Below are 25951 nucleotides of genomic sequence, written 5' to 3'. Positions count from 1 at the left end.
CTCTAGTCCGGAAGAGTAACGGCCAAGACAGTTAGTGTGCGCCTCATGAGACGGAGATTATGTTAGGTTATGGCTGCCGACACTGGGCGTTGACAGGTCACTGGTGGGAAGAGACAGGCATTGTCGAGCTAGGATAGAAATGGCTGGCCGTGCGGAAGAATTATTCCCTCAGCCCGGTCAGCCGTGTGCTTGAATCCAGCAAATGGAAAAGTCGTGTGCTTGCGCCGAACGAACCTACTTCGGAGGGTCTATAGGCAGGCGGATAAAGTCGTTCTTGTCGGAGTCATTTGACAAGTCCGACGCCACTCGTGGTCTTGCAGGGTTGGGGACCTGTGGTTGATTGTTGGGCATGGCATATTGCTTGTTTCTCGAGCACGGAAAGAGGCGAAAAGAGGCTCGAGGGTCCAACCAGCGCAGCGGTTCACCAATGGTGCCGACTTTTCGTGGGAAGAGAACCAGGAGTCAAAGACATGTTGGGGGAGGATCGGTCACCGGTTTACCCATTTAGAGGCAAACGGTGGCAGGTCTGGACTCGTGTTGACTGCGGACTAGTCCAAGCGACAACAAGCCATTGCCTGATGCGCGGTGAACTGCAGGGCCCGTCACAATTCAATCCAATTCGATGTCTCCATCCATCTTCCACACGCGACGAGCTAATTTGCGCTTCTTCGATGGCTTTCGCTTAACCACGTTTTCCGTATCGTCGCCGGAGCTGGGAAGGATGCTACTCTGCGTATTTGCCCGTTTGCGACCTACTGGTTGGGGCTTTATTTTCGAGAGTCGACCCTTCTCGTCGTCCGTAATTTCTTCCCCCTCGACCAGGACCATGTCACCGGTTTCCCCCAGCGACTCGCGCGCCATCTCCTCCATCAATATGCCCATTGCGATGAGGGCCGTCTCATCCATGCTCTGGTAATCATCTTGGCCGCGATCGATGGTGGCCCGGTCGTAGAAATCGGCGGAGTAGGCATGGATGGCCTCGAGCAGATCGGAACTCGGCAGGGGTCGGTCGGAGGGCAGCGACTCGTGGGCGAAGTAGCGATCGTTCTCTTCGTAGCGCACCGGGGCGTTCTGCCGACGGAACAGGACTTCTTCTGGACGGACCGGGCGAGACGTGGAAGACGCCCAGTCCCGATATTTCGATGGATACGGCACCGGGGGGAGAAAGCCATGGGCATTAAGACGGCCTAATCCGTTAGAAATGTCTAGAGCAGAAATACAGAGGTCTAACCGGCTACAGCATCGTAGACGTTGGCTTGTCGTTTCGGCCGACTCGGCGGCTCATCGGCGTCGGATTTCTCGGGCGGTTCTTCGTGAGACGGAGGCCGAATAAACGTATTCTGGCTCAAGGCCAGCGATCTGCCGTGAGACATCGTCCGGCGTGTCTCGAAGACCAGATAGTTTCATGGGAGATGGAATAGTGGACGACGGACTTTTCGATGCATCAAATGGAGAATCCCGGGGCGACGTTGTTCCGTCCCGCTGATAAGATCTCCGATGATGCAAGAATCATCCATCTTTGATCCCTTCAGTGCCATCACCCTCATGAATGAATTCTTACCTGCTGAATAGGGCCCTCGGGTCCATCACGCCGTCGGACTTTCATGTCGCATTGACGACTCGACTGGTTCACCATCTGGAACCCGCCCCTGGTGTCCGTTTCTCTAGTTACACAGGGCCGGCAGCTGGAGATGCGCAGATTGGCTGCGAGGATGAGATCTATGCGCATAAGGCCGGGGTGAACGTGTTGGCCAGCGATCAGAATGAGGGGAGATTGTGAGTGCAAATCGCGACTGTCTGCCATTATTATTTACTAACACCCTCAGCCTGGTCTCTGGCGGCGCAGATCCCTCGATCCACCTCTGGGATCTAGAAAGTCGAGGCTCACAGTTATCCCATACCCATCGATCGATCGCGTCCGTCAATAAGTCGTCGCATGAGGATGCCCATACACGCTCCCTCACCTCCCTGTCGATCTACCCGTTCGACCCGACGCCATCGACGATACTGTCGACTTCACACGATGGGACTCTGAAGCTCTCCGCCCTCGAGCCTACGGGTATCACGCCGGTGCATACGTTCAAGCTGGACTGTACACCCTACGCGCACTCCATGTCCTCACACAGCGGGTCACCTCTCCTCATAGCCGTGGGCACCTCCGAGAAACCCGTCCGACTCCTCGATCTACGCTCCGGTCTCTCCACCCACGGACTGCCAGGACACAGCTCCTCCGTGCTATCGGTATCATGGGCTCCTCACCGACCGCACATCTTGGCCTCCGCGTCCGCCGACCACCGCGTCATCCTCTTCGACATCCGACGTGGCGGACACAACTCCGCCATCGCTACACTCGACATGGACGACGCCGTTGGCTTAGTTCCGCCACAGACTGCCCCGCCGGGCCATGACAGCCGTCCCGCATTCTCGCCGTACGTGCGAGCTCACGGCGGCGCAGTGACCGGCGTTCGGTGGACGACCAACGGCACGCATCTCGTGACGGCGGGCCAGGATGCGCGCATCCGCGTCTGGGACGCCACGACGGGCGCCAACACCATGGTGCACTTCGGCCCACGCGTCCGCAACAGCGTCTCCTCGCACCTGGCCGAACGAGCTCCGCTAGTCTTACCCCGGGGAGTGATGAAAGCAGGTCACGAGACGCTGCTCTGGCCGAACTTCAACGAGCGAGACGACCGCGGCGAGATCTTCATGTTCGAGCTGCGCGAGGGTACGTTCATCAAGCGGCTGCGCGTTCCGGGCCTCGCCATCAACGCTCACAGCATGCGTGGTCGCTCGAGTGCACTCAGCGCCGCGCGCATCAACGCCCTCGCGTGGCGCGGCAACGGCGCCGCCGGCGAAGGAATGGAGATGTTCTCGGCGCACGGCGACGGCACCATCCGGACGTGGGTATCTCGCGAGCCGGAGGGCGAGCCGGACGAGGAGGAAGAGGCCGAGCAGGCCGATCGGAAACGGAAACGCGATGTTCTCGAGGAGATTTACCAGGGGTTCATGCCTGATTCCGTCCGATAGAAAGCTCCTCGGCAGATTGACCGCTCGCCAAGCGATCTGCTTGCCACCGAGATCTAGACCAGACCTCATCATACCCATCGCCACCGCGCATTCGATAATTATGAAATCATCCGGGTACGCTTTCTGACTGCTGGCATTTGTTCCTCTGATGTTTTTGGAGATGTATCCACCGCAAACCGGGTGTTCAGCAGACGAACTGATCTCATCGGTTCATCATCGGGAAGTTGGAACTGGGAACCGGTGATGTCACCAAGTATACACCATGTATAAGTAGATCTTCTACCACAGATTAAACACAACCAATTAATCAATTAACCACAAAACCACACTCTACTCAACTACCTTCCTCAACCAAACAAACCACTCTCCTCAATTCTCTTAACCAAACCAAACCAACCCTCCAAACAAACCAAAAATGTCTCCCCAAACCCGCTCCTCCACCAACAACACAACCACAGCCGACCCCCACCAAGGCGGCTCCCTCTCCGACATGGCGGCCACAGGAACCAGCATCCCCAACGACGCCGGCATCCAACGCACAATCCCCTCCGTGCCGCGACCCGACCAAATCAGTGAAAGCAACCAGTTCAACAACCAGGGCCTCGCGGAGCCGACGACCGCATTCGCCGCCGACAACGACGCTAGTATGCCGCGTGGCCCCGGGGACTTGGGACACACGGGGGAGGTGCTGACGGGGACGGGGAACTCGTTGCCTGCTAGTGGGGAGGATAAGAGGGGGAATGTGGGGGTTGGGTATCCTGGGGGGAATGTGTGATTTTATTTCTATCTCGTGTTGATTGGGAGGATTAGGATTTAGATTTGATGTTTGGATGTATTAGTAGATGGTAATGCATGGTTATGGATTTATTTCATCTCTCGGGAGCAAGCGGTCTTCAACGGTGGTGCTTGTGGTAGGGGCCCTCTGGGTAAGAAGTAGAGTGCGAGACTCAAGAACATTGCGTAAGACTCTAAGAAAGATATCCATGATTACACGAGGTCCTTAAGGTTGGAGAAGATGAAGTAGAAATAGAACAGTTAATTGCATTTGCACATAGAGAAAAAGAGAATAAATTAAACCAACAGCCCGAAGACTCATACAAAGCCCTGCAACCTAACTAAAGGCTCAGACAGCAAGATCAAACGAATAGGAGGTACTCAGGCACATTTTACAAGACAAACGCCAACAGGCCAATGACACCACAGACAACAGAGAAGACACCCGCGTGAGGCGTTAGCTGGCCAACACCGCCCGTGAAGACAGCGTCAGCGCGCGAGGCGATGGCAGCGTTCGAAGAAGCCGAGCTGGGGGTAGACGCGGCAGCGCCAGTCGGGTGCACGATCACGGTGCTAGAAGCAGGAGCGTGAGAAGCGGGCGGAGTGGCAGCGGACGACTGAGGCACGAATACGGGGATCTTGGCGAACGAGGAGGCCTGGGGAACGGTCACAGTGGAAGTGAGAGCGGCGTGCGCGGCAGAGGACGAGGGAGTGGCCATGCCGTGGAAGATGGGGACGGCCGAAGTTTGAGCAGCGTGCTCAACAGAGTCAGGGATGGCCTGGGACTGGGCCGCGGGAGGAGCTGGCTGGTAGTTGCCTTGGTTCACAGAGGGCGCCGAGGGAGGAGACGCGGCAGGGGGGGCACCAGCACTGTGAACAGCGGGAGGGGCAGGGGCAGGTTGCCAGTTGCTGTTAGGGGTGTTCGGGGTGTTCGGCACGGCAGCAGCGGGAGGAGCAGGGGCAGGCTGCGAGTTGCTGTTAGGGGCCGCAGGGGGAGAGACATCCGACTGCGAGTGGCTGTTCGGGGTGTTCGGCACGGCAGCAGCGGGAGGAGCAGGAGCAGGCTCGGAGTGGACAATGGGCTCAGAAGTCTCCGTCTGGGGGCTGGGCGTCTGGGGCTTGTTCTCCGGGACAGGCGCGTGGACTTCGCTCGAAGGAGGAGCTTGGTGGGTTTCTTCACCCTGGGGGTTGTGCTGGACCACAGGCTCAGGGCCCGGAGCCGGGTTGGCGTGGGGGGCTTCTTGGGGAACGTGGCCTTCGCCAGCCGGGGCAGGGGCAGGTGCCGGAGCGGGTGCGTGTTCGGGAGCATGTTCAGGAGCAGGCTCCGGCACAGCCTCGGGTTCGTGGAAAGGGCCAGGGCCGGGGTACACCGGGCGAGGAGGCACGGGAGCAGGGTGAGGGACGCCAACGGGGTGAGGGACCGGGAAGGGGTGCGCGTGAGCATCGACATCGACGTCAGTAGAGGTGTCAATGTCGACATGGTGGTCGTTTTGGTTGTACTCGCTGTATCCGGTGGCGACGTGGTTGCTCTTGGGGGCGGAGAAACCGTTGCCAGTGTCAACACCTCCCGGGCCATCGATCACATCGGTGGGACCGTCGAAGATCGACCGGCGGTAGTGAACGTTCCAGTCAGCCTTGGCCTTCGCATCCACCGAGTGGTCGTCACCATTGAACTCGTCGTAATCCGTGATGGCGGTGTTGGCGCTGGACAGATCCGCGCTGTTGCCAGTGTCAATGCCGCTGGGGCCGCCGATGACCGTCACGGGAGGTTCGTGGACCGACCGGGCCTTCCAGAAGTGCGCAGGGACGGGAAAGGGGTACGGGTAGTCGTGGTCGATGTCGACATCGGCCGCCGCCTTGCCGGTGAACGAGTGGTCATCCTGGTTGAACTCGTCATAGTCTGAAAGGAAGGTGTTGGTCGTGGACAGGTCGGCGTCGTTTCCAGTGTCAATGCCTCCGGGGCCATCAATGAGGGTAACGTCGTTCCAGGGGCGAGTGGGATGGCCCCGGGCCTTCCAGTGGTGCACGGGCACAGGAACAGGGTAGGGGTGATGTTCATCAATATCGATATCAGCCGCAGCCTTCCCCGTGAAAGAGTGGTCGTCCTTGTTGAACTCGTCGTAAACGGACGCGTAGGAGTTCTTCGTGGGAGCGGAGAAGCCATTGCCCGAGTCAACACCGCCCGGACCATCAATACCAGTATCGCCGAACCCCCGGACGTGGAGATGGTAGGGATCGGGGTGGTAGTGAAAAGGGTGAGGAACAGGATACGGCACCGGGTAGGGCAGGTGGGTATCCACGTCCACATCAGTCTTGTGGTCAATGTCAACAGAGTGATCGTCGACGTTGGTTTCGCTGTGGCCGCTCGCAAACTCATTCTCAGTGGGGATGGACGCATCGTTTCCCGTGTCGATACCGCCGGGGCCGTCAATCACGGTGTCGCCCAATCCACGAGCCTTCCAGTGGTGGGGATAGCCAGGCACTGGGACCGGGTACGGCACAGGGTAGGGGTAGTGGGTGTCGACGTCCACGTCAGTCTTGTGGTCAATGTCAACGGAGTGATCGTCGATGTTGGTCTCGCTGTAGGCGACTCCGAACTCATTCTTTGTGGGAACGGAAGCCGAGCTGCCAGTGTCCACGCCGCCGGGGCCATCGATCACGGTGTCGCCGAGTCCACGGGCCTTCCAGTGATGGTAGGCAGGGACGGGAACGGGATACGGGTGATCATGGTAGTCATAGTCAAGTTTGTTGTCAAGATCCCACGAGTGATCATCCTTGTTGAACTCATCGTACACCGAGGTGTAGGAGTTCTCCGTGGGAGCAGAGAAGCCGTTGCCCGAGTCCACGCCGCCAGGCCCATCAATGACAGTTGCAGGGGGATTCCAGAACTTCGGGTCGCGCTTCCAAACAGGGACTGGGTACGGGTGTCCGTGCACATCGTAGTCGTAGTGCTGCTTGTTGTCAATATCAACAGAGTGGTCGTCCTGGTTGTGCTCCTTGTAGAACGAGGCGAACTCGTTCTTGGTCGGCAAAGAGGCGCTGTTGCCAGTATCTATGCCACCAGGACCGTCGATGACAGTTGCAGGGGGATTCCAGAACTTGGGGTCGCGCTTCCAGACAGGGACTGGATACGGGTGTCCGTGCACGTCGTACTCGTAGTGCAGCTTGTTGTCAATATCAACAGAGTGGTCGTCCTGGTTGTGCTCCTTGTAGAACGAGGCGAACTCGTTCTTGGTCGGCAAAGAGGCGCTGTTGCCAGTATCTATGCCACCAGGACCGTCGATGACAGTTGCAGGGGGATTCCAGAACTTGGGGTCGCGCTTCCAGACAGGGACTGGATACGGGTGTCCGTGCACGTCGTACTCGTAGTGCAGCTTGTTGTCAATATCAACAGAGTGGTCGTCCTGGTTGTGCTCCTTGTAGAACGAGGCGAACTCGTTCTTGGTCGGCAAAGAGGCGTCGTTGCCGGTATCTATACCGTGTGGGCCATCAATAAGAGTGGCAGGGGGGTTCCAGAACTTGGGATCGCGCTTCCAGACGGGAACCGGGTACGGGTGTCCATGCACATCATACTCATAGTGCAGCTTGTTGTCGACATCCACGGAGTGGTCATCCTGGTTGTGTTCCTTGTAGAATGAGGCGAATTCGTTCTTGGTGGGAAGCGAGGCATCGTTGCCGGTGTCAATACCGTTGGGGCCTCCGATCACCGTGGTGCCGGGGTGGCCACGGGCCTTTCGCCAGTGAGGCGGGCCGTACGGGTGCCAGTGGTGCCAGTACGGATCAGGGTAGGCATCCACGTCCACATCAACCTTGGTCTTGGTGTTGACGTCGACGTGGTGGTCGTCCTTGTTCACTTCGGTGGTGGCCCGGCTGAAATCATTGTCGGTGCTCACGCCTCCTGCGTTGCCAGAGTCGAGGCCGTCGGAGCCGCCGATGACATCGACCTGGGCCCGAGCGACTGCGGCCAGAACCGCGATAGGAATACCTCCGTGTAATCCCTTCATCTTGCTGTGCTGTTGGTTGTCGAATTAAATACTATACCGGGGGCCAATTATGCTCGGAAGAAAGGTAGATATATAAAAGAATGACTTCGGGCCAGCGGCCAAGAATAGGATTGTCGAAGGGAAGGGGAAAAACAAAGAAAGAATGAAATTTCGAACTATATCCTGCCGTGACTCGAGATTAACCTACGATTCAATTGTCAGAGGCCGCCAGATGCCTGGACCTTTTATCCTGCATCAGGTGTTGTGGGCAGCCTGCCTGGCATGTCGAATTGTCCGCTGGAGGAAACAAACAAATAGGCCACTGCATTGTTCGGGAGGGAGAATGTTCCTCAAGAATGGGTGTGATCATGGCACTGCGGCGTTGAGTGGACTGGCAATCCGGCACTTCCAAGGTCCGGTGTCCTGGGCGGCATTCTTCATTTCCGCGCCAGTTTCGCCTGGGGACTGGTATGTAAACAAACCAGATGGCATGGTCGCCAGCGGGATGACCGATCACTGCAAGAATTGAGCATCAGCTCGTCATTGATCTTGCGGATGTCTAGCCATGGAATCCGACGGCATGTTGATATCCGTACTTCGTAGCTGCAAAATCGCCAGAACCGGACGGAGTAGGCCTGAGGCCGGGTGTTCTTGGCATCATGGGTTCAGGCACCGAGGCGCCGATCACCGGACGCTACACAAATGCCAGCATCGACCACACGCGAAATGGAATTCGACTTACAGGACCAACTGCCATGCACTCGATCAATGCGGCCAGCCGAATACGAATTGCGAAACTTTCGTTCCGACTACACAAATTATGGTTTATAGTTTGAGATGTATCCCGTCATCGACATTCCCCCCTCATCGCCCTCACTGAAGAGGACCCAACGAGAGGCAAACTTCCTATCAAGGAAACTCTATCTCCAGAGCCGATCAGTCCCGAGAGACCGAAGGCAACACACCGCCGTGGGGAAAGAATTCTGGGCGGAGGTCGTGGCAGGCTCTGTTAACTTTTTGATGTGGAAAGAAAAAGAAAAGAGGAGGAAAGATCGGAATGCGCGCGCGGCTTTTATGTGTGTGAAGGGTCACGTGGACGGGCCGATGTTGGTCCGGCACAACCGAGCCTTTAGTGTGTCGCCCTTAGGCCCAGGCACCCAGGCACCCAGGCACCGGGGGATCGTCGTTGGCAGCTAAGAATAACTTCATTCGTCTTTCTTCGACCGCGCTCACTGACTGCATACATGCTTCCATCCCGTCCCGCTTCTGTACAGTCCCTCGTAGCGAGTACATTTACATCGGAGTTCTGCCTAACAGTATCCCCCTGCGTCCGTTTGTCCAACAGCAGCTCTCCGGCCCTCATTCATGCCAGCAAAGGCCGCAACCCCGGGGATGAATCGCATGCGCCCGTCAGGAACTCTCCTATCCAAGAACTCGGTGTTGGTGATCCGATCGCCATACGCCTCCGCCCACGGCGGCTGTTATCCCCAGCGCGATGGCCATCATACTCCCTAGTGTCCCGATGGCAATGACGGCCTTCAAAACCAGCCGTTGTTTCTTCGATAGCGACTTCATGCACCCGCATCGTCGCTTCTTCTGTGCCCAAAGCTTCGACTCCCGATGGCTTCCGTCCTGCCCCATCGCTTCTTGCGTCGTGTTTCCCGCTTGATCTTCCAGGTCGTAGAGACTGTCGGCGCCGGGCGACGGAGGGGCTTTCGCGTTGGCTTTCAATTTAACCAAGCTGATCGACGGCGTCGCATGTCGATAGAACGGCGAGTAAGGCTTTGCACCGACGCTGGGGTCGAAATCCGCTGGATCATTCTGTGTCGTGTGGGCAGTCGCAGGAGCAGGGAGGGCATCCGACTCCGGGACAACAGCGATGGTGGTGGAGGACGAGACGGAGCGTTTTTCATTCTTGCGGGGCCATTTGACTCCGACGGGTGATAGGTCGGGGGAACTCATTTTGCTTCTTTTCTCTTGTGGGATGGATAAGGACTCAGGTCTGGCGGTTTCAATGAGAGGTGGACGCAATAGCGGAATAACGACCGATAATCGATGCAGTGGCACCGTCCTCCCCCGCAGGTCAACACTAGGATATAGAGGATAGAGGATGTGAGCAGAAATTAGATGTGAGGCTCAGAGGTTGTGTCTCAAATGAATATCTCGATCGCAAGTGGTTGGCTGGTGACTGCCTTAACTTGCTGGACGAGCTGGCACTTGCCCGAGAACTCAACGTGCGGCGTGAGACATTTCTCTGCATTCGGCCACTTGCATTCCTTTGCGGCCAATGATTCAGTCGACCGTCATCTCCGGGGCAATAATCGGCCTTGGATCTAGGTCTGCAGGACCGGGGAACCGTTGGGATGGGTCATGGGATTATTGGTTATAAGTATATTTTACTCTATCTTGAAGATTTACGGGTTATTGCTATGTTCAGGGTGGATGGTGGATGGTGGATGGCAGGAGTTGGTCCTCGGTACTATATATAAACAGTTCTGCCTGCGGATGTATATTTTGATCTCCACCTATGGAGTCACTAGTAGTTCTGGAGATATATATCTACCCCATAGTGATTAGCCCCTATTTTTTAAGAAATAAAATCTACTATTAAATATATTTAATTGCTAGCATTATACTTGAAGTTCGAAAACCTTCCTGTCGCCACTAAATCCAGAACTGACGACCAAATGACACTTCTACATGCGATATAGTTTTCTTCTATACATTACAAATAATGAGAACACAATTCTAACCACGCGAGCATACAAAACTACACAAAATTTCATAATCCGACTGCACTACTCTGTATAATTCTTCAAGCCTACTCGAAAACAGCCACTCCCCTTTCCCCTCGATCAACCCAAACCAAACAGTAAATTCTAAAATTAAGCCCCTCCTTCCACAACGCAGAGACCACAAAGAAACCAAATCCAAACAGGCAACCCTCGTATCCCTGAACCTTCTCTCCTTCTTCCCCGTTTGTCCCCCTTGACCCATCTCCACCCGACCTGAGCGTCCAAATCATGTCGAACCCTTCATTCCGCGTTCAACTCTAGTCTGGATTCATCACGTAATGGTCAAGGACTAAAGCCTCCAAAACCCTGATCTGATGATGAAGATCGACGGCGAAATTGCAGAGCTCTGAAAGCTACCCCCTGCATGCCGGACAATTGGCCCGGAAACGGCCATCAAGGGGGGAATTGGGCTGGTTGCTAGGGGATCCAGGCAGGAGGTCTGGTCTGGTCCGGTGCCTGGTTCAGGAATGATAGAATGGGTATTCGTACCTGCATGACTGGGTAAGTGGAGTTTGAATTTCATGTGGTTTGAAGCAGGTAGGTCTGTCTCGGTATGGTATTCAAGGATCTATCCATTTCGCTTCGTAGTATATCATAACTCATCGCAGTGTCTAGTCTATTCAGCATAATAAGACATCGACATGGCATAGCAGCATATCGTATAGCCCTTCGTTTTGCTCTCTTCTCCTCTCCGTTCCGTTCCCCTTCTCCTATCGTCTTCATCCTAAGATCTGGAAGACATTCCCGCACGGAGCACCAAGCCACCCCTTAACACAGACCACCAAAGCCCCTATCTAGACATCCTCAACCTCAATCTCAATCAAATCACTCGAACTCCCCCTCCCAATCCCCATCCACCTCATCATCTCCCCAAAAATCCTTCAAATCTTCCACCCGCCACGCCGTTGCCCACCCCGTCTCGCGCTCGATACGCGTCAGCGTGTCCACGATCGCAGCGTGCTCTGAGTAATGAGACATTGCTTTTCCGGCGACCCAAAGCGGTTGGAGGGCGTTGGTCCAGCAGCCACTATTTGTTGTTAGAGTAGGGTTGGTTTAGATTTGTGGGTGGGGATACGGTAAGGCAGGGTAGATAGGAGAAAGGGACGGAAAAGGGGCAGCAGAAGAAAAAGGGGGAGGAAAGGGGTAAGCAACATACTGATGTGTATTTGAAGCCGAGATGGCGCAGATTTGGCGTGCGTGCCAGAGGGGGGACTTCTGCCATTTTCATCAGGTTATTATTCGGTTCTTGCAAGCAATTGCACAGCACAGCACAGGGCAGGGGGAAGATGTAGTATAGAACGTACCGGCCTCCTCGCCAACGCCAGCGTCTTCGGCTTCCGCTGCAACAAAAGCAGCGCGCAGACATGGTAGAGCTGGTTCCCTGAGACTGCGAAAGTCAGTACCTCTTCACCATCTTCAACACGACACCCGCCGTCCAAAAGGAGAACATACTAGCCGACCCATTCCCATACAACACCGTCGGGAACGGCCTCTCCCTCTCCCCTCCCCTTTCCCTGCGCCACCCCTGCCCCCCTGCTGCGACGCTAAAAATACTCTTCATCTGGCACGGTCTCTTCGCATACCACTCCTCCACGCAATCGAACAGCCTCTTCCACCGTACCAGATACGACTCCCCCTCGTCCCTCGGACTCCCTAGATACTGACACGAGACGCAAGACGGAGACGCAGACACAGGGAGCTGGGGGGCTGTCGACGCGCCGAACAAAACCCCCAGCGTCTGCGCGCATAGATACACGGTGTAATTCGCGTAGGTGTCGAAGGTGCACACGTCCGAGGACGAGAGGAACAGGGCGCTGGCCTCGCGCGGGTCCATGGTCTTGGGGATCCAGTGCGTCATGGGGATGATGGTTTCTTCTTCCGAGATGAGGCCGCCGCAGACGTCTACGTTTATGCATCATCGTGTTAATAGTCGGAAGAAGGAGGGGCAGAGGAAGGGGAGAAGGAAGAAGGAAGGACTAACCCATTCTCGCAAAACACCAGAAAAGAGCCTGTTCCTCTTTCCCCGAGAAGCCGTTTATCTCGGCCGCTTGGATCAGATACGCGCAGCCGTCTAGATGACGACGCCATTCTTTGGGGTTGCCTGACACCGACGCTGTCAGCCCTATATATATACCGGGTAATAGCAAAAGGCGAGGGTAAGAGATACATACAACTTAGCATCTCCAGCACACACAGAATCACGCACGATGCGATAACCGGCGTCGATTTACTTTCCAGCTCTGGAAGCAGCAAGTGGATAGCCTCCTGGTACAGCGAGAGGCTTTCGGACTGGGACTTTTCGTTCTGTTTGCGTTCGATCTGGCGCGCGGAGAGAGCGAGGATGGAGTACCGGAGGTGAGGCGCGGACTTGGCCATTTGCGGGAATGTGGACGCGAAGTGGCGGTGGTTGTCGAACATGTCGAGCTGTTTGAGAGATTATTTCTCAGCGGGTGTCCGTGCAGCAGACGATAATGAAACAGGAAGGGAAGGACGACGCACCCATAAGCAAATCTCGTTCAGATAATTCTGCCACAACACGTTCTCTCTCTCTGACGATAACTCAAAGTACCGACCTGGTCCCGGGCCAGAACGAACATCTCGATCCACCATCTCATTCGCGGATGGGGTCATGCCGCGAAACCCCCGTCCCAGAACCTCTGGTGAGCTGCGCCGACTCGGGATATCCGACCTGGCGGTCCACAGCTGACGATTCCGCAGCGCCGTGTGAAGCGCCTCATACGCCGAGCCCGGCAGGAAGACATCATTCGTGAAATTCGCCGGGTCCGAGAAGACGCTGTGATCGAAGAGCGGCGAGGCGATGGTCTGATAGGGCTCTGGGGCTGAGGCGCTAGTGAAGGACGGGCCCGGGTTGTGTGGAAGAGCCTGGAGAGCGCCGAGCTCGTCGACGACGTATTCAGGGCTTGAGTGGAGATAGGGCTGGTTGGTGGTGGAAGTGTCGTCGAGTTGGATGGTGTCGGATGGTGAGTGAGGATTGAAGGATTGAGGTGGGTGGTATGAGATGCCGCTGGATAGGGAAGGGGAGGATGTTTGACTGGGGCTGAAGTTGGAAGGGTGGTGAGGGTTGGACAGGGGTGAATGCGGATGTGGGTGTGTATGCGGATGCATCGATGCATTGAACCCTGGACTGGAGCCGGGGACGGAGCTGCGGCCGGGGTCTCGACACGTGGCGATGCCAACGTTGTACTCGCATTCGCATTCACCTCCCTCTTGTCAATATGAAATTGGCCCGATCCTGATGCCGAGCCCGAAACGTCATGTTTCCTCCGTCGGGATGCCGACGACGATGCCGAGGGCACGACATTCAAAATCTACAAATTCAGCCTAAATCCCACCAAACCAAAACAACCTAGGATCAGAGAAGAGAGAATAAGAGGACATACCTTGAACTTACTCTGCCTACCCCCTCTCCCACCAGCACCCTGATTCATAGACGGATGCTCCGGCCCCAAGACCTTCAGATTGGCATCGCGAAACGACCCCAGCATGCGCCATTGGCATTTCTCGCCGCGACGCTTGCATCCCGTGCATGTCGGCTTTGCTTCGTCACCTGCAGGGGAAAGGAGAAGTCAGTAGCCTGGTCTGTCTAGTCTAGCTCGAGCATAACCATCAAGCCACGATTGAGCTCCAACCGTTAAGTTACCCATTCAGGCAATCATAATCACCAGACCGAGCCTTCCTGACCACGCTAGCTAAGATCACTGCCTAAAGCAAGGAGGACGTACATTTTCGTCGTCTGCGACTGCAATTCAAGCAGCCGGTGCGGGTGCGTTTGCGCGGCTGACCGGGGCGATTGGCATTGGCGGTAGTATTAGAACTAGGCTCAGGCGCAGCTGGTGTAGGCGTCATGATGGTCTGACGTTGTTGGATGTTTGATAGTTGACCGTTGGTATGGTGATGGCTTGAGTGATACTCCAGCGTCAAGACAGTCTGGGGAAGAGCAGAGAAATCGCTTCGCGTTGCCGAATTAGGCATCTTACCCGATTGGGTACCGATACGCGCTGCCTGGGGATGTGGGGAACCCGGGGATGTTCCGTCAGGCAGTCAGGCAGTCAGGCAATAACGGAAAATAAAAAAGGGGAAAAAGATTAATGACGTTGAGACAAAATGTTAAAGCACTTCTTTAGAACAAAGAACTGTTTTAAAATTAGGAAACCACTCCAACATAATCTCACAATTCTCTAAACTCGCATATGTACTTGTTTTCCTTTACAGCTTCAATACTTTGCGTTTCAGTATTTCCGGGATATCGTATTTAATTAGACTTTATATATTTATGATCAGAATCAATACAACCATTTTAAGAGTCATTCATTTGCTCTAAGTGGCCAAAGTCATGTGACTCACCGCCCGTCGTCCTTACATCTCGTTACTCGTAGCTACGGAGGTCGATTCTTTGCTAGCATAGTATAGTCACTTAAGCATCATTTTCAACATCGCATAATCAACATTGGAGATATTATCACGTGCCTTGATTTTGAAACTATCTCGATAGCTTCGACGGAACATTCACGGAAGGTGCTTCATGGGCCTCGGACTGAAATGGCTTTCTTAAAATTTAAGCTGAGCAAAGCCAGCCAACGCAGTACCCCAGTTCCTATAGCTGCTGCTCCTCCACGACCATTGTCAGTGCAGGACAGGACTTGTCAGAATGAGTACTCGGGGCTTAATAACGAACATAATCTCTTGCCTTCAGCTAGCGACCAGGCAAATAATTGTCGTAAAAGGTGCCTGCCCGACTTTTGTTGCGATATATCAATATGGCGTCTAATTCCGCTGGAGCAGGAGGCAGGCCCCCGAAAATCAAATTGAGACGACAAGTCTAAGTTTAGAGTCTGCATCCCTGCAAAGCCACTTGAGAGAGCCGTCGATGGCACCAAAAGATAAACGAATTCGGCTTATGGATGAGAGGAAGGAAGGTTCAGCCTCCTCGTCACCACAAGCCAACTGGAGCGGAAGGGATCTCCAACAAGCGCAGATCCAATGTGCGGAAAAACCTTGGCCTTCAAGAGAGGGAATTTCAAGATTACATCCAATAGATCTGAGACCGGAGAAACAAGCGACTGTGGACCTCTCTGCCCCTTCCATCCGTAAGTCTAACAAGTCAATGATTTCTTCTGCTCGACTTCTCTATTGTGTGCAAAAATACTGCTCTTTATCTTAAAGTCTGGTTCGTTAACCAAGACAACACCGCTCAGCTCATTTCAGATCGAACATTTCTTGGGAGCACAAGCTGGATCATGTCGTCAATGATCTCTTCGGTTCAACATTGACACAACAGATTTTTCACCAATATGTTCATAAATTGGCTCCGGTATGCCCTGTCGTTGTGTTTCCACCCGGTACGACGTCAGATTGTGTGCGAAAGACAAAGCCGTTATTATTCATAGCTATACTAAGTGTCGCTCCTGCTGGGCTGTGCACTCAAGATCAACACCGACAGCTTGCGCTTGAAGTCAGAAACTTCCTGGCTGAAACTGCCATCTTTGAAGGGGAAAAGTCGCTGCAGCTTATTCAGGCTCTTCTTGTTGTGACATTTTGGTATAGGGCACCGGAAAACTTTGCCCGAACAAATCAAAATCAGCTTGCCTCTGTTGCTTTGTCAATAGCCATAGATCTTGGCTTGGACCGAATCGAAGGTACAGGTTCAACACTGGGTAAAATTGACGACAAATGGGACCGAGCAGAGGCACAGCGAACCTGGCTGGGCTGTTTCCTCTTATGTGCGAGGTATATAAATACCTATCTCTTGACTGTCTATCTTCGTTTGACCCCACGACTGACAAAGCCCCAGTCTTTCCCTGATAATGCGGCGTCCCAATCCTGTAGTGTGGAATCCACAGCTCGACAAATACGTTGAGGATTTGAGGCAGTCCAGGCTATCTCCCACTGATGAATTCTTCTGCAACCTTCTCGCGACTGAGCACAGTTGTCATCTTGCGGATGAACAATTGTCTTTGAGTGACCCTAGCAAGTCGGTATCTCTGTGGGAGCCAAACAGATTGAGCATTACTGAAACCATACAAGCCCGAGCTGATGGGCTAAGCCTTGACCGTCATAGCCCACTTGAAAAATGTAGGTATCTCGGAGCTTTTTCAAGCTTAGAAAATTAGTGATATGTATTGCTAATTCCAATATCAGCCCTGGTCAAATTTGGCAGACTAGCCAGTTCACTTTACGCCCACGAGCTAGCTTTGCATGCCAATCACAACATTGACGAATTCAGAGCGCCCTTTTTCGCGAAATCTATCAAATCAATTTCTTTCCTCGACACACGGGCTTCAGATACGGCTTACCTTTCCATGATTCGAACTATCATCATGGCTGCACAAGGGCTACTGGATACTTTTCTGGATTTATCAATATCCGAAATGCTTTCTCTGCCACCGCACATTTACGCTGGCCGTGTAATATACGCGGCGACGCTCCTGATGAAACTGCACAAAGCACTTCTGGCATCTGCGAGCGAGGTGCATGAGACTATTTCCGTCGGCTTATTGCGCTTGGAAGCGTATATTGATCGACTTGTGCTAGTCTCCAAGCAGCTCAGCGCAGAAGATCAGCGCAGTTCTCTGAGTAGAGCGTTTTTAATCATGCCCCAGTTCAAAGAGTGGCTTCGTGGTGATATATCAAGCTCTACATTCGAGAACAGGAATGCGGCAGAGAAGAGGGCCCGCGCCGAATCCGGCGCTGATCCGGCGCTTGCAACTATCAACCAGAGCATACTATGCAATGGGGATAGCCAAGTTTACGCACATCCAGGATCCTCCTGCTCTTTGGACGCACCCGAATCTCAATTTGGTAACCCGATCGCACAAGATGAGGCTTTTGAAAAGGGGGTTGATACATGGTACCGCGAGCCGGTTTCGGATTCGTGGTTTTGGGAATTCTTCAATCAAGATATGTTTTCCTAGTCTACCTTTGATGTTTTTGGTGGGAAAAAATAATTTCGGCAAAAAGGTTCAACGAAAGTATTCAACTCAACCACACTAAATCTCCGTTTAATTTGATTACATATTGTGACTGGTAGCTACGTAACGGTCCAAGTCATGTGTCCTACTACCCGTCGTCTTAGGATTAAGTCCGCCTTCATATTTTATACAAGTAGCTTCAAGTTCATCAACAATGGACTCATTCCGCCACCATCCCAATGCAAGTATGTTGAGTTTGGGTGGAATTGCGTCGATATTAAAGCATCAATTCTGCCCATCCTAACTCTCTGGCCTTCAAGGCCCCGTCCGCTCAGAACCATCACTCTGTGAAGGGTGTTTCACTGTTCGCCATTCGACGCCAATTGCACCTAGGATCGAGATGCAGGCCAGGATCAACGCGATCACAAATGTCCGGACTATGGCGTCATTGTAAATTTCCAAGATCAGAGCAAGCACTTCGTCCGTTTCCCTCAAACCCGATTGCTTCAATATCTGCTGTAACTCAGTCGCTCCAGCCTGAAGGACGACCGACGGATCAAGCTCTGGAACTCTGACAAGCATGCCAGAGACAATGTGGTTGCTGAAGATATTTTGTCCCACCGAGACAAATATGGCGCCCCCGAGAGAGCGAGCAAAAATCACCAATGATGTCCCGATCGAGACATCCTTCTCAGAGAGAACAGTCTGCACGGCGATGTTTGGGAGCTCTAGTCCAATCCCAGCTCCGGCACCGAAAACGATTTGAAACCCCAACCTGGGATCCATTAGCTTAGTGTAGTTTCGTGTATCGATTGAAGTGATCGAAGATGACAAACCACATAGCGAGTGGAGTATGCACTCTAAACATGAGAAGCAGGCCTGCACCAATCGCCATGACCATTGATCCTACGATCATGAATGGGGTATAGTATCCCACGAAAGTGACGCTCAGTCCGCCCGCGATGGCAAACACCACTTATACTCCGTCGTTAGTTACCTTGCGCTTCTAAGGATTGGACGTGCTCTGCATACCAACACTTAAAACTGTTGGTAGGCTATGAATTCCGGACTGGTCTGCAGTGTCACCTTTAATTGCTTGAAACCTGTTGGATCCTGATGTTAAAACAAGTTGGGCGTTGCACAGTGGCGGGACGTCGAAGCTCACCAAATTGGCAGGTAGTAGATGAGCAGAACAAACGATGCGCTTCCCAGAAAGATGTACAACGTCGAGAATGCGACGGAACGTTGTCGCAGAATTCGAAGTGGTACTGTGGCATTATCACCCCCTTGCCATTGGACTCCGACCCAAACAATAAGAAGTATTCCGAATACAGTCAACAGAGCAATTATCCGACCATCGCTCCAAGGGTACTGGCTGCCTCCCCACTGAAGCGCAATCAGAAGGCATATCACGCTTGCCACAAAGAGAAGGGTCCCAATCGGATCAAATTGGCGTAATGTAGCCCGAAAGGTTTGCAGTGGTTGTGATCGTGGGTCTTGCGAAGGAAGAAAAAAGATGATGAGCGGGATGGCAGCCGCGCCGACAGGGAGATTGACTAGCAGAATCGAATTAGGAAAACACCTCGAGATCAACGGGACAAAAAAAAAAAAAACAATTTCGTACCATAGAAGCACCAGCGCCAGGAGACATGAGCTGGAAATAATCAGACGAACGATCGTATCATGTAGCAGTTTTGGGCCGACAGAACTCACTGGTGAAAGCGCCTCCTAGCAAGGGCCCAACAACACTCGCGATACCCCACACGGCCCCAATGACTCCTGTGAAGGCTGGTCGGTTCGCGAGGGGAACTGATTTGGCAATGATAATCAATGCGCCGGAGAAGATGCCGGCACCTCCAATTCCCGCCACAGCTCGTCCAACGATGAGGGCGACGGAATTCGGGCTGGCGCCGCAGATGGCCGAGCCAATTTCGAAGATCAATACTGCGCCAACAAAAGTCCATTTGATGGATAAGAGAGTGTAGAGCTTCCCGAAGAAGAGCTGGAAGCTGCATGTCGTGAGGAGAAAAGCGCTGCCATACCATCCGATATCTTCTACACTGTGGAATTGAGAGGTGATGGTCGGGATGGCGGTGGATATGATCGTTTGGTCCTGTTCATATCATTTTTATTAGCCAATTGTGTCGGTGTCACTCAGCGATTCAAGGAGATGCAAATATCTTCTATACGAACCAAGGCGACCAAGAAAACCGTCAAGCAAAGAGCCATAAAGATGAGCCCCAATTTGAGGCCCGAGGGAGGGTTGATCGTTTCGGTGCCATTTTCATCTCTCTTCGTACCATTAAGGGCTTTGCGAATAGTCTGATTGTCGTGGACGATTGACTTGTCCATGACTTGTCCTTCGGATAGATGTTGCATCTGCCAAGAGAAGAATCGTTAAGGTGTGGAATGAAAAAGTCCAAAAAGCAATTGGTGAAACAGAAAAATGAAGGTTTACCAAGTCAAAAACATCATGACCGAATGAGCGTAACGTAGACTTTAAACCAAACCCCAAAGATAGGGCTAAGTTGATATTCTATGGATGCTGGTAACGACCAGAGCTGTAATTGGCCGAAATATGTCTTCTTTGGGAGAGTTACCTGAAATACTGATTTCTCATTGGTCTAGAAATTTCCCAATCAGGCGACAGCGGTTCCACCATGCCAGTGGACCGTGACTCTCTGTAATGAATAAAAGAAGTAAATATGAGAAGAGAAGAAGTTGAAACAAGATGAAATCAATAATGCTAGCATGTGTGGGAGGTAAGAAAGGTCAAAAGAGATTACCAAGACATATCTCATAGCATCTACAATACTCATACAGAACAAAAACAAAGGACCTGTTGTCCACCCCGTCTAGCAGCATCCTACCCCATCCATTCAAATCCTACCAGTCAAGAATAACTCACTCAACATGCTGCACGCCCACTGCCTCGGCCTCTTTCTCGCCCACGCGATGGTTCGGATCCCCCGCGGCGCCCATCGACGGATGCCAATGCAACAGCACCTTATCGCCCGTGAACAGCCGGTCGACTTGCTCCAGCGTGAGATTGCGAGTTTCAGGATAGAAGAAGTAAATCAGAGGGAGAAAACAAAAATTGAAGACTGCGTTTACGTTAGTATCGTGAGAGTCATTGAAGGAAAGTGGGTGGATAAGGAAGAGTCTGCACGTACCCGCAAAGTAGATATATGTTCGGTAGCCGATGTTGCTGATACTGACGGGGGTGATTTCCACGACCAGAAAGGTGAAGATCCCTGTCCTCTGTTAGTAGTGCGCCACAGTTTTGGGAAGAAAACTGGAAGACTTACAGTTTGTCGCCGTGGCCAATGCAGCCGCACGAGTTCGAATAGCCAGCGGTGCATACTCGGCAGGTACTGCGGCGGTTAGAACAGAACAATCTTGAGGAGCAGAGAGACTTACACAACCATGGAATGGCCAGTAGACCGACACCGAAGAAGAAATTGAATAGGAAAAGCATGACGGTCGCTACTAAGCCGGACGCATGGCTGCCGTCCCAGACGGTGCCAGACAAGATGGCCATGCAAGCACATTGGCCGGCAGCTGCGAAGAGCATGAGTTTTCGACGCCCCAGACTAGACTTTGTTAGACTTATTCTGTGACTAGCAGGGCCAGAAATACGAACCGATCAATAGTCCAGATAGGAACCAGCGTCGAAAAGAAGTACGCCACGCCGTTGAATCCAGCCAGCAAGAGGGCCGTGTTGTGGCTCATTCCGACCGATTGCTCGAAGATGACGGTGTTATACTTCGGCCATAATTAGATACAGATATGATCCTGATATGAGGAGGGATACTCACGTAAGTAATCAAATTAACACCCGACATCTGCTGCATCATCTGACCACCCATGCCCAGGAGCGTGCGGTGGAAGAACCGCTGAGGCCCATTCTTGAACACCATCTTGAACGAACCCTCCTCGGTGGCACTGTTCTCCTCGGCCACGGCCTGTGCAATCTCTGCGACGTCGAGGTTGACGACGGGGTCTGTCTGTTCGATCTCTCGTGCGTTCGGCTGGATGGACCAGAGGACGCGGCGGGCTTCGTCGGGTCGGCCGTGTGCAACGAGCTATTTGTCTTTGTTAGAAAGGTCGATAGATTAGAAAAAGGGCTTACCCAGCGAGGCGACTCCGGCAGGAAAAGAACACCGGTGAATGTTGTAATGGCGAAAAGGATCTGTAGAGCTATTGGGAACCGGAATTGGGCTTCGTTGAGCACGTAGCTCATGCCGTAGTCTGTTTCATTAGCTGGGAAGTAGTGGATTAGGGATCAATGCAACATACCAACCCAGTAAGCAGTCATGACACCGAAGATGTTAATGGCGAGTTCAATCGCAAGCTGGACTAGTTAGTATTTTCGATTCAACAAAGGTCAGATCTGCTCACCCCCTTTCCTCGACTCGCAGCTTTGCTCAGTTCCGAATGCCAAACAGCTGCTACCGTCAGATCCATTCACGAACAGACTCATACTACATACGAATAGTACTCGTGTTGAGGCCATTCCCAATGCCCGCCACAATGCGACCAACAATCATATGAGGAATCGAGTAAGCACTGGCCTGCAGGGCGGCACCAATGCTGAGAACAATGCAGCCCAGCATGATGCAAGCACGACGACCCAAGCGTTCACCTGCGAACAAGGCAATCAGGGCACCGACGAAGCAGCCCTAACAAGTCAGTACACGTCGCCATGACCTATAGCATCAACATACAATCTCATAGATAGCAACACTAAACAGTCAGTAAAATATCCACCAAGAAACGGAGACAACTCACACTGTGCCCTGCAACGACGAACTCCCATTTCCTCCCTCGGTGGTATCGATCTCAGGGAATGTCTTGACAAAAGCATCGCCGGTCAACAGACCCGACATCACCCCTTGATCATATCCAAATAGCAAAAAGCCACTGCCCGCAGTGGCAGTAATGGCGTATGTCAACGGCTTTCCCACGAGAAAAGTCATAGTGCCGGTCTGTGTCAACCCAACTCAGTCAAGTCCAGGGTCGTTAACCCCATGGGGCTATATCGGATTTATATACGCCACCGCACGCTAGGCCGAACAGCGGGATAAAACGGGGAAGTCGGTTTGCGTCACAGGACGATGGATCCGCGGATTGCGGGGAGATTTTGACGACGGGTTAATGGCGCATCGCTTGCAGGAACTGGTTCGGGCTATCTTGTTTTATTAGCTCTGCCCTATGGTTTTCTCCTGTTCCTGTACCCCGGATGCTTTTCAAACTCCGAAAATATTACCATGCAAGGGAAAATACTCTTATCTGATTCCATCCCTGCCATCCCTACATCCACCCCAGATTCTCGAGCACAACCCGTACGCGTCACACTGACAGCCACACGGCAGCCCAACCAGCTAACCCCAAAATCCCATGTTTTAGCCGACCCAAGCTTCTCCAGACGAGATTTGGCGGAACTGTGGAGATCGGCAAGCCTGGCACCCGGCTTACCGCATCGGGAAATCCCAAGCGCTGCAGGAAACGGAGATCCACCGAATCTCCACGATGGAGACTCTTTCTTCCCCGTCTATCCCCGGACGTTTCACGCGGGATTCCGACTGTCCTCCGTCGTATGACGACCTGCCCTCATCGGTAAAGCTAAGCATTCTTGTTTTGTACCTGATCTCACCTGACTCGCATAGACAAAGTAGGGGATTGAGAGGGCCCATGTGGGCTGTCCACAGCTCTCCCTAGTCGCTGAACTGCACTGCAGCATGTGTTGTTCCACCCCTCCTGACCTACTCAGTTAGGCTGTGAATAAGCGCTGCTCGACAGACAGCCTACGAGTCTCCCATTCAAATAGAACCACACATTCCACAGTTCCTTCCAACCCAACAATCCCCCTCTAATCCCTTCACTCCTCGGATCCAAAATGACCCCCTCCATCGCCCCCGACCACACCACCCCCGGCGTGCCCGCCTCCATCCAGAACCCGTCCGTCGCACGCACCTCGGACTTGTTCTCGCTCGGCCACCGCACCGTCGCCATCACCGGCGGTGGCCGCGGTCTCGGCATCGTGCTAGCGGCCGCCGTCCTCGAAGCCGGCGGCGACGTCGCCTGCCTGGACCTGCTTCCCGAGCCGAGCGCCGAGGAATGGGCGACGGTGCAGAAGCTCGCCTCGTCGCGCGGACTCCAGGCTACCTACACGACCTGCGACATCACGAACGAGGAGGCCACGCAGACCGCGCTGGAGGGTATTGCGGCGGAGGGGCTGAGACGCGGCATGCCGCTGCGGGGCGCGATCACTTGCGCCGGTATTCAGCAGATGGTGCCGGCGCTGGAGTACCCGGTGGATGGATGGAGGAGGATGATGGATGTGAAGTGAGTTCGTCTCTATCTCTGTTCTGTGCATGGGTTGCGGAGTGGTGGACGGGTATGCTAATGTATGTAGTGTGATTGGGACGTTCATTCCCGCGAAACACTGCGCGCGTATCTTCAAGGAGCAAGATACGCCAGGCAGCATCGTCATGATTGCTTCGATGTCGGGATCCATTGCGAACCGCGTATGTATCTTTCCTCTCCTAAATTATTCCATCCGACCCATTCTGATCGTCACTAGGGCCTCACCTGCTCCGCATACAACTCCTCCAAGGCCGCCGTGCACCAGATGTGTCGCTCCGTGGCGCAGGAATGGGGCCAGTATGGTGTTCGCGTGAACACCCTGTCTGCTGGGGTATGTCCTTCTTGCCCGATCTTTCTCCGACGCTTTTGGCTAAAAGCTAATGAATATAGTACATCCGGACCGCGATGACGGACGCCCTCTTGAAGGAGAAGCCCGAGGTCGAAGAGACCTGGATGCGCGGCGCGTTGCTCGGTCGTCTCGGGGTGCCTGAGGACTTTAAGGCGCCCACGGTGTACATGCTGGCTGATGGGAGTGGGTTCATGACGGGGACGGACCTACGTGTTGATGGGGGGCACTGCGCTTCTGCTTGAGTTATTGGCCGGATGGATAGATGAGATGATTTACATGGATGGCGTTCGATAAAGAGATTTCATTAGATTAGAATGGATATGGGTATAGATTTACATGTTTACGTGCCATGGAGGATTTCAAATGTAGTCAGTAGGTTGAGTCTAATTCATTAAAGATAGTGATAGTTAAAGTGACCGTAAATACTAATAGCATCATCAACGTAACAAGTCATGCACGTCCAACTGAGCTGGTCATTTCCCCTCCGCAGTGCATGAAGTCCCTCGCTTGATTCGATTCGATGCGACCCACATTCCCAATCGGGTAATTCAGACGCCATTCCCAAAGCGGAAGACATAAGCGCTGGATAGCATGACGCATAAACAATTCCGCGTCGTCGAGATCGCACGTTTTGTTGATATTCTACGTGCAGTGCAGCTCTCCTCCCTCGTGGGTGTGGCAGTTCTGGTAAGTAGACAGTGTCAGTCACAGCCTTTCCAACTAGCAACCAGCCAAGAACAAGACTTGAAGGGAATCGTACCTCAGGAATATCCTCCTCCTCGTCATCCTCCTTCTTTTCCTCTTTCTCCTCCTCTCCCTTCCCATCATCATGGGAATCTTCCTCACCGTCATCCCCAGAACACCCCTCGCCCTGAACAACAACATCATACGCGAAGACCTCGAGCGCAAAATACTGCAACGTATTCGAGTCCTTCGTGGCGAGGGTCGAATTATCCCCCTTTGCCAGCTCAACCACCTCCTCATAGTCGTCGGCATAGTGCTCGATCAAGCCCTGGCCGATCGCTGGGAGATGGTACAGGCGGTGCAGCAGGTCTGCGGCCCAGAAGGTGTTCGGCTTGGAGCTCGACACGGTGTAGCCCTGGCTGCAGAGCGTCGTGAGGGAGCGGCGCGTCGTGTAGCTGAGGTCGCAGATGACGGTCTCGGAGGTGGCGTTGGAGCCGCGCCAGTGGCCGGCCCATTCTTTACAGTTGGTTAGTTGCAGGTAGGCAGAGGCAGACAGGTAGGTAGGTAGGTAGGTGGAGGGAAGAGAAGGAGAGGCAAAGGGAAGAAGGGAGGAAGAGAGATACCATCAAGATCACAGTTCCCATCGGGATTATCACATCGGAACAAAACGCCTCCTTTATCGCCATTCACGACGATGTCATACGCCCCAATAGCCTCGATGGACGGACTGTCGCCAAAGTACTTCCGGTAGATGGCGCTCTCGTTCCCCCAGCGCAGGATATGCGCTTTGGCATGGTCGGCCAGCGCGATGGTCTCGTTCAGCCCGGTCTCGATCTGCAGGCGCTGCGTGGCATTGCAGCTTTGATGGATGGGGTAGAGGTTGACGGCACCGGCGTCCCAGGGTGAGAGCGACTTGTGAGGCAGAGTTTGGCTGTCGCTGGCCCGGGGGAGGATGGGGGCTGGGACGGCGATGGCCGGGACCGTGGAGAGGAGAAGGAGGGAGATGAAGGATGGCATGGTGAGTGGGTTTGCTTTTTCCCT

The 25951-nt window shown here is 53.6% G+C and overlaps 11 protein-coding genes across 11 annotated transcripts; 4 read left to right on the top strand and 7 right to left on the bottom strand.

Annotated features, from left to right (window-relative positions):
* Window positions 1-609: 609 nt before the first annotated feature.
* On the bottom strand, window positions 610-1373 carry P170DRAFT_421436 (uncharacterized protein; the record flags this gene model as incomplete). The annotated part of the gene is made up of 2 exons (XM_024847361.1): window positions 610-1187; window positions 1232-1373. 2 exons carry the CDS (start codon window positions 1371-1373, stop codon window positions 610-612), a joined length of 720 nt encoding a protein of 239 aa, XP_024710086.1.
* Window positions 1374-1549: 176 nt separating this feature from the next.
* P170DRAFT_442796 (WD repeat protein) lies at window positions 1550-3027 on the top strand (the record flags this gene model as incomplete). The annotated part of the gene is made up of 2 exons (XM_024850486.1): window positions 1550-1776; window positions 1827-3027. 2 exons carry the CDS (start codon window positions 1550-1552, stop codon window positions 3025-3027), a joined length of 1428 nt encoding a protein of 475 aa, XP_024710085.1.
* Window positions 3028-3442: 415 nt separating this feature from the next.
* Window positions 3443-3898, top strand: P170DRAFT_483505 (uncharacterized protein; the record flags this gene model as incomplete). Its single annotated transcript, XM_024853898.1, has 1 exon — window positions 3443-3898. The coding sequence occupies one exon, from the start codon at window positions 3443-3445 to the stop codon at window positions 3800-3802; it is 360 nt and encodes a 119-aa protein (XP_024710084.1). The 3' UTR covers window positions 3803-3898.
* Window positions 3899-4169: 271 nt separating this feature from the next.
* Window positions 4170-7900, bottom strand: CweA (putative GPI anchored protein). Its single transcript, XM_024842999.1, has one exon. The coding sequence runs from the start codon at window positions 7803-7805 to the stop codon at window positions 4194-4196; it is 3612 nt and encodes a 1203-aa protein (XP_024710083.1). The 5' UTR covers window positions 7806-7900; the 3' UTR covers window positions 4170-4193.
* A 1067-nt stretch (window positions 7901-8967) lies between these two features.
* P170DRAFT_432364 (uncharacterized protein) lies at window positions 8968-9893 on the bottom strand. Its single transcript, XM_024848247.1, has one exon. It carries the CDS (start codon window positions 9744-9746, stop codon window positions 9207-9209), a length of 540 nt encoding a protein of 179 aa, XP_024710082.1. The 5' UTR covers window positions 9747-9893; the 3' UTR covers window positions 8968-9206.
* Window positions 9894-10805: 912 nt separating this feature from the next.
* P170DRAFT_452432 (Zn(II)2Cys6 transcription factor) lies at window positions 10806-14446 on the bottom strand (the record flags this gene model as incomplete). Its single annotated transcript, XM_024851274.1, has 11 exons — window positions 10806-10836; window positions 11415-11606; window positions 11736-11794; window positions 11884-11966; window positions 12032-12481; window positions 12561-12680; window positions 12751-13003; window positions 13079-13604; window positions 13778-13908; window positions 13981-14147; window positions 14323-14446. The coding sequence occupies 11 exons, from the start codon at window positions 14444-14446 to the stop codon at window positions 10806-10808; spliced, it is 2136 nt and encodes a 711-aa protein (XP_024710081.1).
* A 1396-nt stretch (window positions 14447-15842) lies between these two features.
* On the top strand, window positions 15843-17214 carry P170DRAFT_341794 (uncharacterized protein; the record flags this gene model as incomplete). Its single annotated transcript, XM_024843395.1, has 4 exons — window positions 15843-16242; window positions 16287-16308; window positions 16386-16672; window positions 16739-17214. Coding segments are annotated over 4 exons (1185 nt in total), but the record flags the coding sequence as incomplete, so codon positions are not given.
* Window positions 17215-17823: 609 nt separating this feature from the next.
* Window positions 17824-19860, bottom strand: P170DRAFT_344071 (MDR family MFS transporter; the record flags this gene model as incomplete). The annotated part of the gene is made up of 7 exons (XM_024843441.1): window positions 17824-18283; window positions 18345-18483; window positions 18541-18611; window positions 18674-19064; window positions 19133-19162; window positions 19222-19621; window positions 19702-19860. 7 exons carry the CDS (start codon window positions 19858-19860, stop codon window positions 17824-17826), a joined length of 1650 nt encoding a protein of 549 aa, XP_024710079.1.
* Window positions 19861-20412: 552 nt separating this feature from the next.
* On the bottom strand, window positions 20413-22495 carry P170DRAFT_374145 (sugar porter family MFS transporter; the record flags this gene model as incomplete). Its single annotated transcript, XM_024845271.1, has 12 exons — window positions 22300-22495; window positions 22236-22254; window positions 22001-22190; window positions 21910-21956; window positions 21808-21862; window positions 21641-21759; window positions 21327-21593; window positions 21152-21273; window positions 20929-21101; window positions 20817-20882; window positions 20682-20762; window positions 20413-20612 (listed from the first exon to the last, which is right to left on the bottom strand). The coding sequence occupies exons 1-12, from the start codon at window positions 22485-22487 to the stop codon at window positions 20413-20415; spliced, it is 1527 nt and encodes a 508-aa protein (XP_024710078.1). The 5' UTR covers window positions 22488-22495.
* A 912-nt stretch (window positions 22496-23407) lies between these two features.
* On the top strand, window positions 23408-24468 carry P170DRAFT_505467 (oxidoreductase, short chain dehydrogenase/reductase family; the record flags this gene model as incomplete). The annotated part of the gene is made up of 4 exons (XM_024854293.1): window positions 23408-23856; window positions 23927-24038; window positions 24095-24208; window positions 24268-24468. 4 exons carry the CDS (start codon window positions 23408-23410, stop codon window positions 24466-24468), a joined length of 876 nt encoding a protein of 291 aa, XP_024710077.1.
* A 400-nt stretch (window positions 24469-24868) lies between these two features.
* On the bottom strand, window positions 24869-25927 carry aspf2 (major allergen Asp F2; the record flags this gene model as incomplete). The annotated part of the gene is made up of 3 exons (XM_024852727.1): window positions 24869-24910; window positions 24987-25426; window positions 25534-25927. 3 exons carry the CDS (start codon window positions 25925-25927, stop codon window positions 24869-24871), a joined length of 876 nt encoding a protein of 291 aa, XP_024710076.1.
* Between the last annotated feature and the right edge of the window lie 24 nt (window positions 25928-25951).

The sequence above is a fragment of the Aspergillus steynii genome, assembly GCF_002849105.1.
Source record: "Aspergillus steynii IBT 23096 chromosome Unknown P170scaffold_1, whole genome shotgun sequence".
Taxonomy (NCBI): domain Eukaryota; kingdom Fungi; phylum Ascomycota; class Eurotiomycetes; order Eurotiales; family Aspergillaceae; genus Aspergillus; species Aspergillus steynii.
This window is presented reverse-complemented; position numbering and strand designations above follow the sequence as displayed.

What these genes read in the sequence shown, in the direction of transcription:
- CweA (XM_024842999.1), bottom strand. Translation starts at nt 7,805, where the DNA reads ATGAAGGGATTACACGGAGGTATTCCTATCGCGGTTCTGGCCGCAGTC.
- P170DRAFT_432364 (XM_024848247.1), bottom strand. Translation starts at nt 9,746, where the DNA reads ATGAGTTCCCCCGACCTATCACCCGTCGGAGTCAAATGGCCCCGCAAG.